The 13,844-nt window shown below is 37.9% G+C and overlaps 1 protein-coding gene across 1 annotated transcript in view; it reads left to right on the forward strand.

Annotated features, from left to right (window-relative positions):
• MUC19 (mucin 19, oligomeric) overlaps positions 1–13,844 on the forward strand; it is a 1,331,159-nt gene that overhangs the window by 373,102 nt on the left and 944,213 nt on the right. The window contains exon 52 of the mRNA XM_078649731.1: positions 13,033–13,089. Coding sequence (XP_078505857.1) covers positions 13,033–13,089 — 57 coding nt within the window. The remainder of the gene's footprint in view (positions 1–13,032; positions 13,090–13,844) is intronic.

Here is a 13,844-nt window from a genome sequence, read left to right on the forward strand (position 1 = left end):
GTGGACAAATTATATGGGTCAATCTATAGTTCTTGGAACACACACTGTCAGGATCGTAGCCCAGCCAAATTGGAAGTAGAAAACAGTGATACTTTTAAGATATTCTTTTATGTTATGTTATGTTATGTTATGTTAAGCTGTTTTATAGCGCGCACAACTACTGCCGGAGTATCCTGGCGCGAAGAAAAAGAAAAGAAATGAAACAGCAGAGCCCTGAACCAACATAACAAACTAAACAGCTAATCTAAACAAATGAGTTTTTAGCGCTTTCTTAAAAGCCGTGAAGTCAACAGTACTGCGCAGAGAGGCAGGGAGCGCATTCCATGCTCGCGCAGCCCTCACTGCCACAGAGTGTCCGCCCAACCGGACGCGCCGAAAACGAGGGACCTGCATGAGATGTTGAGCTGCTGAGCGCAAATCTCGGTTGGGGGTGTACCGCAGGAATCGTTTCATCAAATAAGCGGGTCCCCGCCCATTGATGGCCTTGTGGGCCAGAGTGAGAATTTTGAAAGTGATCCGATGCGGCACCGGCAGCCAGTGCAGACTCTCCAGGTAACTCCTAACGCTAATCCGCCTGGAGATATTCCCTAGTAATCTGGCGGTAGCGTTCTGAATAATCTGGAGCCGCCCTATCAAGTAGGCCGGGGAGCCACTAAACAGAGCGTTGGCGTAGTCCAGGCGCGAGAGAATTAAAGCTCTTCACACGAGAGCACTTGTTTTAGTTTTAACAGTTTTCAATAGTGCAACAAACTTTTCTTATTAAAATTAGGCTAAAGACCTTGCTTTTCTATGTAGCGGGTAGAACTAGCTTATCTAATTTCTGTAGGTAGGGTGAGAATAACACATTCTTCACATTGTGTAACTATTCTCAATTTTGTAAACAATGCTGTATAATGAGGAATCAATGTTAATTGTTCTAAAATGTGATAACAAGTATCTTACTCATTATCACATTACATCCATCCTTTTGTCTAGCAATTCAACCATTTACTGGACCAATGGTATTCTATGCAGGCCCATGGGGACTGGAATTATGTGTTTTAATGATTTAATGCACCAGTGATATCTGGGATATAGAAAAATGAATGGTCCAATGCATAAGATGTTATAACATACATTTATCACAGATTTGTAATCTTATTAATGACAATGGTATGTCCTCGTGTGAAGGGATATCTTCATTTTAAACAGTGTGTTATAGCTTTGAATTTGCTTAGCTTTGAGTTTGCTAATTTTATGCACAAATAATTTATTTGTATAAAGATATTTAGCAAATGATTTCACCAAAGATTTACTTCCCTATTTAAAGTCGGACATCATCTATGCTTAACTACAGGTCACAACATATAGTTTAGTCCAACAAGTAACAGTTAGCTAAACAGTTTGCAATAACCTTTTTTATTGAGGACCTGCACACTAATGACCTTTGTATTTTGCTTATTTGTAGTGGTCTGCAATAATGTTTTGTATTATATTTTAATTTTCCACTTTTGCTATCAGTTATTTTTTATAATATTCCAGATCTCAAAGCATTACCAGCTACTCGTTTGACTCATGGATTTTTTATGCAATAATGACAAATTTCCTAGCTCTTCTCATTTATGATATTGATAGGAAAATCATACATGTAGATTATAATTTCCCAAAATTTACATACATTTCAGACAAGTTGAATGATTTCTTAGATGGCCACTGGATAGGAGTTTCATGACAGCAGGTCCTGGGATTTTGGAATTACAGTTTGAAATTATCCCACATCAGCCCTGGCTATCTGCACCCACAACAACACATTATTTAATAGAAGTAAAGATGAAACACAGGCAAGAGTAAAAACTCATATTGCTCACCCGAGGGACTAACACAGTTCCCTAGGTTCCTCCCACTGCAATGTCATTCATGCTGAGACCGCAGTCCCAGGTCGGATCTTCGGATGAAAGATGCGGAGATTCGAAGCTTTCACACTCCCCAGGATCCAGCAGCGCTGAGGGACGCTAGCAAATAAATCACAAGAACCAGGTGAGTGCTTCCTCCCCCCTCCTGGCCTCATCATGGCATCCTGCGCTGACATTCTCGAAGGGCTCAGTGCTGAAGGACCCACTCACGATCAAATCGCAAAAAGGACAAGTCCTTCCTCCCCGCCTCTACATGGTGTCCGACGCCAACACACTTCAAAAGGATCATTGCGGAAGGTGGAGCCTGTGAGCTCCCTTTCTAGCTACCGCCTTTGGTTTTCCTAAAGGAAAGAACCGGATTAAGTAATTCATTAATTAAAAATACTGGGCTGACCCTGCCAGCTGCCTTGGTATTATGACCATCAGGAATCGACCCACCAGTTTACTTGGCATCACCAAAGAAGGCAGAAAACTCACAGAAAATGGCGTTCCCCCCCACTGCCTAAATCATAAAGAAAACATACTTCCCTAGAAACTAAAATAGGACCACTAGACTCTTTACAACAAAAACCCTGCAAAACTGGCAGCCATCTTTAAATGCAAATTATTTTGGGTTCCCCAAATACCAGAACTAAGATAGACCCCGACTTTATTAAACGTCTTCCCCCATTCACCCCTTCTTACTTCCCCCGGGCGCCCCAGAGCGGGCTGTCCAAACACTCCCACAACACTCCCATACACATGGAAAAACAATGAACACAAACCGATATCCAATCACCAAACCAACCGTCGGTCACCCAGATCCACAGACCATCTCACAACCACTCTCCCTACACCTCCTCCCGTCACATCTAATTATCCCTATGCATATCCTCAAAAAAATTGTCCAGATGCACATGAATGCCTGACCCCCATTAACAACCCCTACTCTCAGTATGGTGTTGCTTATTACTTCTCTCTGCCCACTGACCTCCCTACCCCAGCCACAACTAACTAACACGACTATTGGGTAATGCAATTCTACAAGATCGATCGTAGCTTACGCCATCTTAAGGATGATCTCCAGAAGACTCACCTCCATTACATCTGATCTACGGCTCTTGCATGGTTCAAATAGGACCACCATATACAGAATTGAGTCCCATGTAGGTATGCCCACACTCTATGCCCTACACTTATCCATTCTTGGATCAAATCTATACCATTGCCCAATGACGCTTCCTGTCCTAAGAGATCAATTCAAGATCTATCGAACAGTGAGATCCATGAGCTGCTCCCCGAAAAGTATTTTAACAAGACTGAACGGAATCAAATCTAAATCATCCAAGCGAACCCATGCGGAGAACTGAGCTATAATCAAAGAGTAGTAAACAATGACAACCTCAAGCAAGTCAATATATCACGGACTGCCTCTCATCATTCTAATAATCAGCTGAAGTGCATGCTCTCTAATTGCAGATTGGCAAATAAACATGCAGCGGATATTATCCTATCACATAAGTTTGCTATTATTACTCTCACCGAAACGTGGTTAAACAGTGCATCTCATCCCATCATAGACCTACTTGCCCTCCCTAGTCACAAGATCATCTGACTAGATAGACCCAAGAAAACGGGTAGGGGAATAATAAGCATCTACTGTAAACCCTCATAGTATCCCAATCGGAAACAATTGCTCTAACTACATGCGAATATTTTAGCATCAATGTCTCTTGCAACTATAAATCCATTTATAATATACACGCCTTCCATCACCCTCTGGGCGATACCTTGCTTTCTTTGGAACAAATCATGAAAATCATCACAATAAATCATAATCTTCAAGGGTCCCAGAGAGTCAAACTGAACCAATCTCTGTCTAAGCCCCACGCGATCACTCTGGACATTCCACAGGGATCTGCTCTCTCACCCATTCTTTTCAACTTATTCCTTGAACCACTAGCAAACCACTTAAAATCTTATAACATCCATTATTATATGCATGCTGATGACAGTCAGCTGTATCTCTGAATCCCCTGCCCAGAGGACATTATATCCCTTAATTTCACCTTGCAAAACACACATATCTAACTCACGGATAACCATCTCAAACTTAACTCTGCCAAAACCGAATTCCTTCTCATCTCACTGACGAATAACATCCCCAAGATCGAGCTTTGGTTGAGACATCTTACAGCCCTTAACTGTTCTCCTCACATCATAGACTCTGCTAGAGCCTTGGGTATTACTTTAGACAAACTTCTGAATATTCAGGAGCACATTAATGTTGCCACCAAAAAAGAAAATTACCAACTCAGCATTCTGCAGAAACCTAAACCCTACCATCTACATGAAGAAATAAAACAAGTTGTCCAAGCTCTTGTATTGCCCAGACTGGACAATGGTAGTGCCACTCTATGTGGTTTGCCTCGATACAAGTTGGCCTCCCTCAGAGCAGCTGCCAGACTCGTCCCAGGAACAAAAAGAAAAACACACATACCCCTGGCACTAAAATCCCTGAACTGGCTACTCTGTGAAGCTAGAATCCAATATAAAATAGCATGCTTGACACATAAAGTGCTACATCTCAATACCCCCAGACATCTGGCACAAAAGCTAGAAAAATCAGGGGGCTGCAGACCCTCACGAAGTGCGCACACTCTGCTTCTGAAACCCCAACTAACTCACTAAAAGAAAATGGGTGCAAGAGCTTTCTCGGTTGTTGCACCTAAAGATATGGAACTTTCTACCACCGGACGTTCACCTAATCTCCTCTACTGCCTCCTTCAAAAAAGAAGCAAAATCGTTTTTTCTGACTACGTTTTTAACCTAAGACAATATATCTGTGCCTATGGAATTGGAACAATACTAACTTCTCTATGACGATTAACCATCTTTATTACCGACTATATTTGAGATCAAGCTTTTTACTCTATGTACTTTCATGTATGTTTGTCATGCATACATGAGTCTTTTGTTTACCAGTCCAATTGATATCCTACTTCTCATCATCTAAAGCGCTCTGATACCCACTAGGGTCATGTTTGCGCTATACAAAACTTTATAAAAATAAAAGGTTATTTTGCAAAGTATGTAGGTCTGTTCTCAAATAGAATTAACACACTTGATAAACATATATCATCTGTTTACCTACCAAAACACATTGATGTTGATACAGCTTTTCTTTAGCACCGTTCTTACTATTCACCACTACGGAGCCTTGCTCTAAAACATATGCTTGTAGGTTGCCACATCTGCACTATTGTATTTCCCAAGTTGCCACATCTGTACTGTTGTATTTCCGAAGAATTTCTCAATATTAAGAAAGGTATATCCAGAATACATGAGAGATAATAAAGGACCTGATTAAATAGAGGACCCATTTTAAATCTTCAGCTTTGGTGCATTCTTGTGTATGTGTAAGACCAATAATTGAGGGAATTAATAACAGGGTCAACCTAAATCATTGAAATATACACTGGTAGATTCTTAGATAAGTAAACTAATATTAGCAAATTGCCATTATTTTAATAGATTCTTTTTTTAATTCAATTAGTTCCAATTTATTTCATTGAATAGTATAACAAATTACTCTATTTATTTCCCCACAAAGACAGTGTAGCTAAAGACCTTTCATTTCTCTAATGGTTAAGACTACCAATCTAGATATTGTAGTTTAGGTGAGAATGTTCTCATTTCACAATTTCCAATTATTTTGGATAATTAATGTCCATACCATACAATATAAAGATCAATTGATGTATATTCCTTTCAAATGGGAGAAATGTATCTTCCTAATAGGGCATTTATCTACAACAATAGGAAAGTGCCCCTTTGTACATGGTTAGCCCCCACTTTTTGCCTGGAAAATTATGTAGTTTTGACTGGAAGTGCACAGGGTCCCTGCCAACTAGGTGCCCTGTGCCAGATTTCCTTTCCCTAAACTGTACCTTTTGTTTCCATAATTGTCACCCCTTTAGCTCACATATATGTTCTTTGTAAAAGATACCCTGGCTACCAAGGTCCTTGTGGTTAAAGAGGGTCTCTAAGGGCTGCAATATAAATTGTGTGCCACTGTAAGGGACCTCTCACCAAGCACATGCACACAGCCACATCCGCCTGCGTGTCTCGATGTAGACAAACCTGAAGAGTCGACATGGCACACATCCCTGAGTTACGATACATTAAACATGAATCTGAAGTACTCCCTCTCTTGTCTTATATCAGATTTTTTGTAGCTGTTTGTCTAGTTTAGCGTGCATACACTCGAGTGTGCTCTGCTCCATTTTGCACACTAATACAGTCCGTACTTAAACAATGGCCCGCTCTGTGCTGGTCATAAACGAGTTGCACAGCTGTATACACATAGTGTTCCAAATGATTCACTTTCACCATAGTTTTACCATATTTAATCAATTTTATTTCCAATTTTTATCCAAACTTCATTGTCACGCCAGGGATACGAAATTCATTGAAACTTCTGCATATAAATACTTCATGATTGCCTATCCAGGCTTAAACATGAGCATGTACTGAATCTCGAGTCCTCCAAATTATGCAAAAATTACATCACACCCAATGCATTTCGCTTTACGCTTCGTCAGGGGTATCTACGATAAAAAATTCACATGTTTCCATTACTGTTTGAGTTACACTTTTGACATATTTCAACATTGTTGTTTGAATCCACTCCCCACACCATAATTACAAGACAGCTATTCACTACGTAAATGCTTTCTAATTCCCACCATGTGCTGTGCATTTACCATAACGAAACTCCCCATTGAACATGCGGCCTCTTAAGTAATCTTTAACTGCAACATAAATTGTGAAAAACGCTATCTCATGCCTCCCCCTAATTAAAACAAATTTTTTGCTGTAGTCGCAGAAGTTTCAATGAATTTCGTATCCCTGGCGTGACAATGAAGTTTGGATAAAAATTGGAAATAAAATGGATTAAATATGGTAAAACTATGGTGAAAGTGAATCATTTGGAACACTATGTGTATACAGCTTTGCAACTCGTTTATGACCAGCATTGTTTAAGTACACATCCCTGAGTGCCATGCCCATAGACATTGCATGATATATAGGTAAGACACCCCTCCAGCATGTCTTAGCCCTAAAGCTAACTGACCAGGGAAGCCATAAAAAGTACATGGGATGGACACTAATCATTACAAGTTCCCCAGGTCCATGATGGCCTAACTGAAATATGGGATGTTTGGTACCAAACATCTCAACATAATAAACCTGCACTGATTCCAGCATCAGATTTATTAAAAAGTGCACACAAAGGACCCCTTAGTCCTAGTGTTCCGACCAGCAGAGAAGACTGCAGACACTAACTGACTTGGCCCCAACCCTACCGGCCTGTCTGTAGCCCTCGATGATCGTATGCCAACAGACAACCTGCCCTGCAGCCTAGCAACCTTCAAAGCCTTGAGAGGACTCCCTGCCTGCGACAAAGACCACGACTCCTGAGAACAGGAGACCTGTTCAACAAGCAACCATCTTCAAATTAAATACTCTGTGACTTGAAGAACCGTAAACCCTGTCTTTGGTTCCACCTCCGCACCCAACGACTACGGCCTGAGTCGAAGTGGCCCACTAGTATCAGCAAGGTTTCCTAGCGTTCCAGACCCTGAGTCCACCGAGAGCTGACCTTTCCAGGAATCCTCGATGTTGCCTGCAGCTCCTGCACAGAGACCCTCCCCCCACCCAACGGCAACCTGCTCTGGTAAGCCATTGTCGTCATTAAAAGGCACCTCTTCACCTAGCTATCATAGGCCTTGATGAAGAGGATCAAAGGTTTTCCTACGTCCCCGAGCATTGCAACTTACCTGCCTAGCTGTCGGTTTCCTTCAACCAGCTTCCTTGCCTGGGCCTGCAGCCTGTTTCTGGCTGTCTCCATTGCTTTGCATTGGGCCTGACGCAGTGTTGGCACCTTGCAACTGGACGCCCCTGTGCTGGTGGTGTAGCGTTGGTGCTACCTTGCGCCCCGTCGAGTGCTTGCTTCTACCCGTAGAGACTAGTAAGCAGCTTCTGACTGATTGCCCCCCAAACTCCATTAAATTGCATTGGGCACCTAACCGCGAATTTGCACCTGGCCCCCCAGTGCCGCTGGTGGTGCACTGTTGGTGCTGAACCAAACCTTGTCCAGTCCTGACTTTAACTTTAAAAAAACTGGTCTTGTAAGTTGATGTTATCCCTATGTAGGCTGACTGTTTTCGTCCTGCAATAGGTTAACATTGTAAAGTCTGAAAATTGCACTGTGTCCATTTTTTAAACTGAAAAGTATTTCTATTGAAAACCGTATTTACCTATAAAGATGTTCTGTGTTAAGTTTATCCAGGAAATCCTGAGATGTTTTTAGAACCTATGAGAATGCAGGACATAGTTGATATCTTTAAAAGTCATCCAATTGAAAATATTTTGATTCCATATTTCAGTGTGTCAGATACCTTGATTAAAGATTTGTTCAATTACTAAAGCATCACCACATTAAAATAAAGTCTGGTAATAAATATAAAAAACACATTTATCAAAATTAAAAATAATATATTAATACATAATAAACACCATGTCTTAAATACATATTGTCATCATAAATTAAAATACATTTTGTGTTAATTGAAATTGTATTTTTAACTTTAGATGATAAATTAATTTGCCAAAATGTCATTCTGTAAGCATCACACATTATTTTATCATCCTGACATGTCTTCACCATTTTCCATTAATCATATTGACTCCTTATGAATTTTAGACTAAAGTAAAATGCAAAACCCTAGAGCTGTATCATTAACACATGCACGGTCACAGAACCTAAGATGTGATCTTGTTTTTAAGGCACTGTACTGTCTATAACAGATGAACGTAAAGTTCTAGATGTTAGTACATGAGTTAAACATAGCATGTTATGGATGGTAGATGTTCATACAGTGTAACACAATGTCCAGTTGATATAAATTGCTTTCAAATGTGAAAAATGTATGTTCATATCCATATTTTAATTACAATCCATTCTCTTATCAAGCAACTCAGCCACCTACTGGACTGAGCGTGTACTATACAGGCTCAGCTAATACTGCAAGTATGTTTGTCGATAATTTTACAGCAGCAGTAATAGCTGAGATTCAAACAAAACATAAGAGTATATAATTGCATAAGATTTTGAAAGCTAAATTTATCACATATGTTAATTTTATTACTAACAATGTGGAATTGTTCTTTGGCGAAGTAAATTCTATATTTTGAGGGGTGCTGTCTAGTTTTTATTTAGCTTAATTTCATGCACAATTAGTTTCAATAGAAACAGAAAATTAACTACTGAATTCACCAAAGATTTATTTCGCTTGTTTAAGTTCTTACAATGTTCCACAACTGCTCTGCTTTACAATGAATGTCACTACATAGGATTTGAGGCCAGACGTACCATTTACTGGTCACAAAATAATGGTCCCAATTTATGAACAGTATTTTTGCAACCAGTAAATAATTCTAAGTACCAACCAGGTGTAATTTAAGACCTACAAGAATGCAGAACATAGTTTTCACTTTTAGCAGATGCAATTCCTAAAACATGATCACATCCTTTCTTAGATTTCAAATAAATTCCTGTAATAAATATCAATTTACCACATTTTCTCAGTGGTGAAAAAGGACAAATATACTTGCTACCTAATTATTACCTCAGCCTAAATATTTCCTGCCAAAAATTTAGTTTGTATTAAATGAAATGTCCCTTTCAAAATTAGATGATTGCTTATAGCTGCTGTAATTTTATAAGCAGCATCCACAAATTTCTGTCCCATTCGTAACACATTTCAAAGTTACTCCATCAATCTCGTTTTAGAGTAAAAGTCAAAGCCTCTTGGCAGTATCATGAGCAGTCCTCAGCTATATTCGGGTAATTTATCGAAATGGAAAAATATCGCACAGCATTTTTGGTTACTACACAAAATGTTGATTCAGCATTTTGCTCTTTTTCTTTTAGCAGAAGCTGTATTTTTATATACATTTTTTACACAAGGAGTAGTTTGTAGTAATTTGCGTTCAGTTCATTTGTGTTTTTGTTTTCTTTTGCAATAAGATTTGTACCTGACTAAAATCTCAATTATGTTAAGTGGTGTAATCTTGGGCATTTCTCATGAAAATTAAAACACAAAATGCTGGAAATTACACAAGATTACACCTGTGTAAGGATAGTTGTATTATGGGCTCATCATGAGCACATGCGCAGGCACAGACCATAGATGTACTCCTATTTCAAGACACTGTGCTGGCTGTCATGGCTAGAGTTATCTCTGAAAATCTACATGTTGGTTCATGAGTTCCACAAAGCGCTGTTCGGATTTATTGAGAAGCAAACACTACTTTCGTTTTCCAACGGTGCACAACAACGCTGTCAGTGCTCACATAAATTGTATGGTGTATTTTGCATATGCATTAGAACACCAATTCAAGAGACCGATCACACTGATTAAGAGAAGCCTTTACAAATGCACAGTGGCAGAAGTCTAGTTCAATCAAATTGGGATTGAAACACTGTTATTCCCTTCAGAAATAATTGTGTGCATGCAAATCTTCCAGTTTAATTGCTTACAGTGGTGTGACAAAAAACCCAAATGCATGTTTCACATATGAGCTCTTATTCTGGAAGAACATTGATCTTCATTTTCTTTAAAGGATAAGATTCAAATATATGTACTAAGGTTAAGCCCGAAAATTTGCATAGTTTACAATGTAAAGGTAATGGAGTGTGGATGGTCCTACAGTCCAATATGAAAGAAAATTGTAGGAATCTGTTTTCATATGTGAATAATGTATCTTCTTAGCTGTAGTGTCATTGAAATCCATCACTGTGTCCTACACAGACCCACCCAGCGCTTAAGTATGTTTTCAATAAATTCCCGTATGAGATGTTATGAGGTAAATTTATCACAGATCTTATTAAATTGTGAAGTTCTTTTTCATGTAGTCAGTTGAACTGCTTAAAACAGTATACCCAATTTTAGGATTTGACTCATTATATGCTCAATTTTTATGTCAACAGAAAATTAGCAAATTAGTTAACCAAAAAGAATTTCCAATGCTGAACAACATTTACACTTTCCTCTGTGGGTCCCTTCCCAGGATTTGGTCTCAAAAACAGCACTTCGTTAAACAGTTTCAATCACCATTTCATTAAATTTCAGTGCACCATATAGATATGCATCTATATCGGTTTGATCTTGCGCAAGGGTTTGAATTAATTTATTTTATTATATTTTATTATTTTGCTTTGGCTGTTCCTTATTTTGCATTTTAATTCAGATTTTAAATATTTATCACCTACACCTTTAGACTGAGACACTAATTGTTTGCATGATTTGTATATGTTCTTCCTCCTTTCATTAAGGTATTAAACAAAGGATGATACATGCAGATTATTGTTTCAAAACCACCATAAGTGTGTTACTTTGTTAATGATTTGTCTAGATTTCACAGCAGGTTGCTTCCTAGGACTTGGTCCTAAAAATAGCATTTAGAGAAACAGTTTGCAATGGCTGTTTTTGAAGGACCTGTGGCATCTATTCCTGTCACTTTCTTGCAGAGGTTCTCATTAAAGTCCTGTAACATATTTTGCTGATTTAATTTTGGCTATCAATTACTTTTCATAATAGTTTGGATTCCAAAGCATTTTGAGCTACATATTTTCATTGATGTTTTTTGGTTTTATACAATATTTATATATTCATACTTCTTTATATTTAAGTTATTGAGACAAAGATGATACATGATAGGTTTTGTAATGCGTTAATGACTATAATATTTCCCAGATTATTTTCTAAAATGTGCAGATCTATTTGCAAATAGGAGTAGTAGAATATAATGATTTTTATATTGTTTGATATTTTCTTCCCCAGTCTGAAATATTGTACATTCTTAGATTTTGTTAGTGATTATATTTTGACAAATATTTGGGATCTAAGTTAGGATTTACAACAGTACAGGACATGGTTTGCATATTTAGTAGATGTTTTTCCAAAGTAATTATTTTGCAGATATTTTGATTCCACATTCCAATATTTCAAATGTTATGATTTTAGATTTATCAATGATTAAAACATCATCACACACCTAATGCTTTCCTAGATTGTATATAATTATCAATATTAAAAACAATTTCTAAATATGCTCCTAGAGCAACAAAAGAACACATACCTGATCACTACCACATCCTAAATAAATTGTAACTAAATTATTTAAATGACATTGCCTTTAGCTCTAGATGATGGTTTTTGTCTTCATTCATCTTCCCAAATAACATTCATTAAGCAGCACCCACATCCCTCAAGAGAAGTTTTAACATGTGTCATTCATTGTCCATCGTCCATGTCAGGTCCTTGTGAATTTTACAGAAAATACTCAAGACTTTAGGACTGCATCATGCGCATGTGCACACTTTCAGAGCAGGGATATACTCCTGTTTCAAAGGCAATGTAATATGTAAAATACATATACTAAACCCACATTATGGTGATGGATGTTCTTACACTGCAATTGCCCTTTTGAAGAGGTGTGTAGCAAATCACACACAAATTCCTTACTTCGAAAAGGCATACGCCATTATTTTTGTTCTTCGAGCAGTTATCACATCTTAGTAGTAGGTAGCACTGCCAGAGGCCTCTTCTGGCAGGCTAATGCTAATTTGCCTGAAAGTAGGCAATGTTCTAACTTGCAATGTTACTTCTCCATTATATTTCTCTACAATATATTTTCAGAAGTCCAATTTCACTATTGCATTACATTTTTTTTATAAATATTAAAAACAGTGGTTGAATCATCACTTATCCCAAACCAAATTTAACAATAATAATATTTGAAATCTTCTTTCGTTTTTAAATTCTTAATGTCCTACATTTAAATAATAGGCCTACCTAGTGGGCTACAAAGGTCACTTAGGGGTTACTTTATTATTAGTTATTATATATATATAATAAGAAGGCTGACAGCTTAAGAAGTAGATGCACACAGTTTACACATTATTACGATCATTATTGTTGTTTGATGTTCAAACCTTAAAATATAATGGTCAATTATTGTAAATTGGTTTAAAAATGGAAAATATTATCTTCTAAGCTATATTCTCTTTACAATCCATCTTTTTGTCTAGCAGCCCAACCTCCCACTGGATTACCTATATCCTCTACAGGAACACCTAGTATTACAAGTATGTTTTTAATGACTTCATGAATAACAATAAATGCTAAATAAACATAATATTTGAATGAAGTTCTGAATAAGATGCTATAACCTGAATTTTTCACAGATTTTTAAACTTGTTACTATAAAGGTGAAATTGTCCTTTGTTGAAGAAATTTGATGGCATTTCCATATAGAAACAAAGACTATATCACATGTCATTCATAGTATTCAAGCAGAAAAAGAAATAAAACTGGTACAGTATGGCAGTCACATGGTTGATGGTAGACATGTAAGGCCGTGAGTCAGTCAATATTGCCAAGTGAAAGTTTCAGTATCGGATGTGAGGTGTTGACATGTTGCAGTAATGCCTGGTAGCTTGTTAATGCGGCAAACTAAGGGAATGTCCCCCAAGTAGAGGGGGGTGGAGATCCAAACTCGAGAGGGAGGGGCTGGAGTATTATGTATTGAGGATGTGGATACGTTTGGGGTGAGGATTCAACAAGAGCTGTAAGTGGGATTGGGGGGTTGAATAGATATGTGTGTTTTGCAAGGTGAAATTAAGGGATATAATATCCTCTGGGCAGGCGATTCGGAGATACAGCTGACTGTCATCAGCATGCATATGATAATGGATGTTAGCAGATTTTTAGTGGTTTGCTAGTGGTTCAAGGAATAAGTTGAAAAGAATGGGCGAACTGCTTGAAACAGTATACCCAATTTTAGGATTTGACTCAATATATGCTCAATTTTTATGTCAACTGAAAATTTGAAAATTAGTTC

Source organism: Lissotriton helveticus, chromosome 1_1, assembly GCF_964261635.1.
Source record: "Lissotriton helveticus chromosome 1_1, aLisHel1.1, whole genome shotgun sequence".
In the NCBI taxonomy this organism is placed as follows: Eukaryota; Metazoa; Chordata; class Amphibia; order Caudata; family Salamandridae; genus Lissotriton; species Lissotriton helveticus.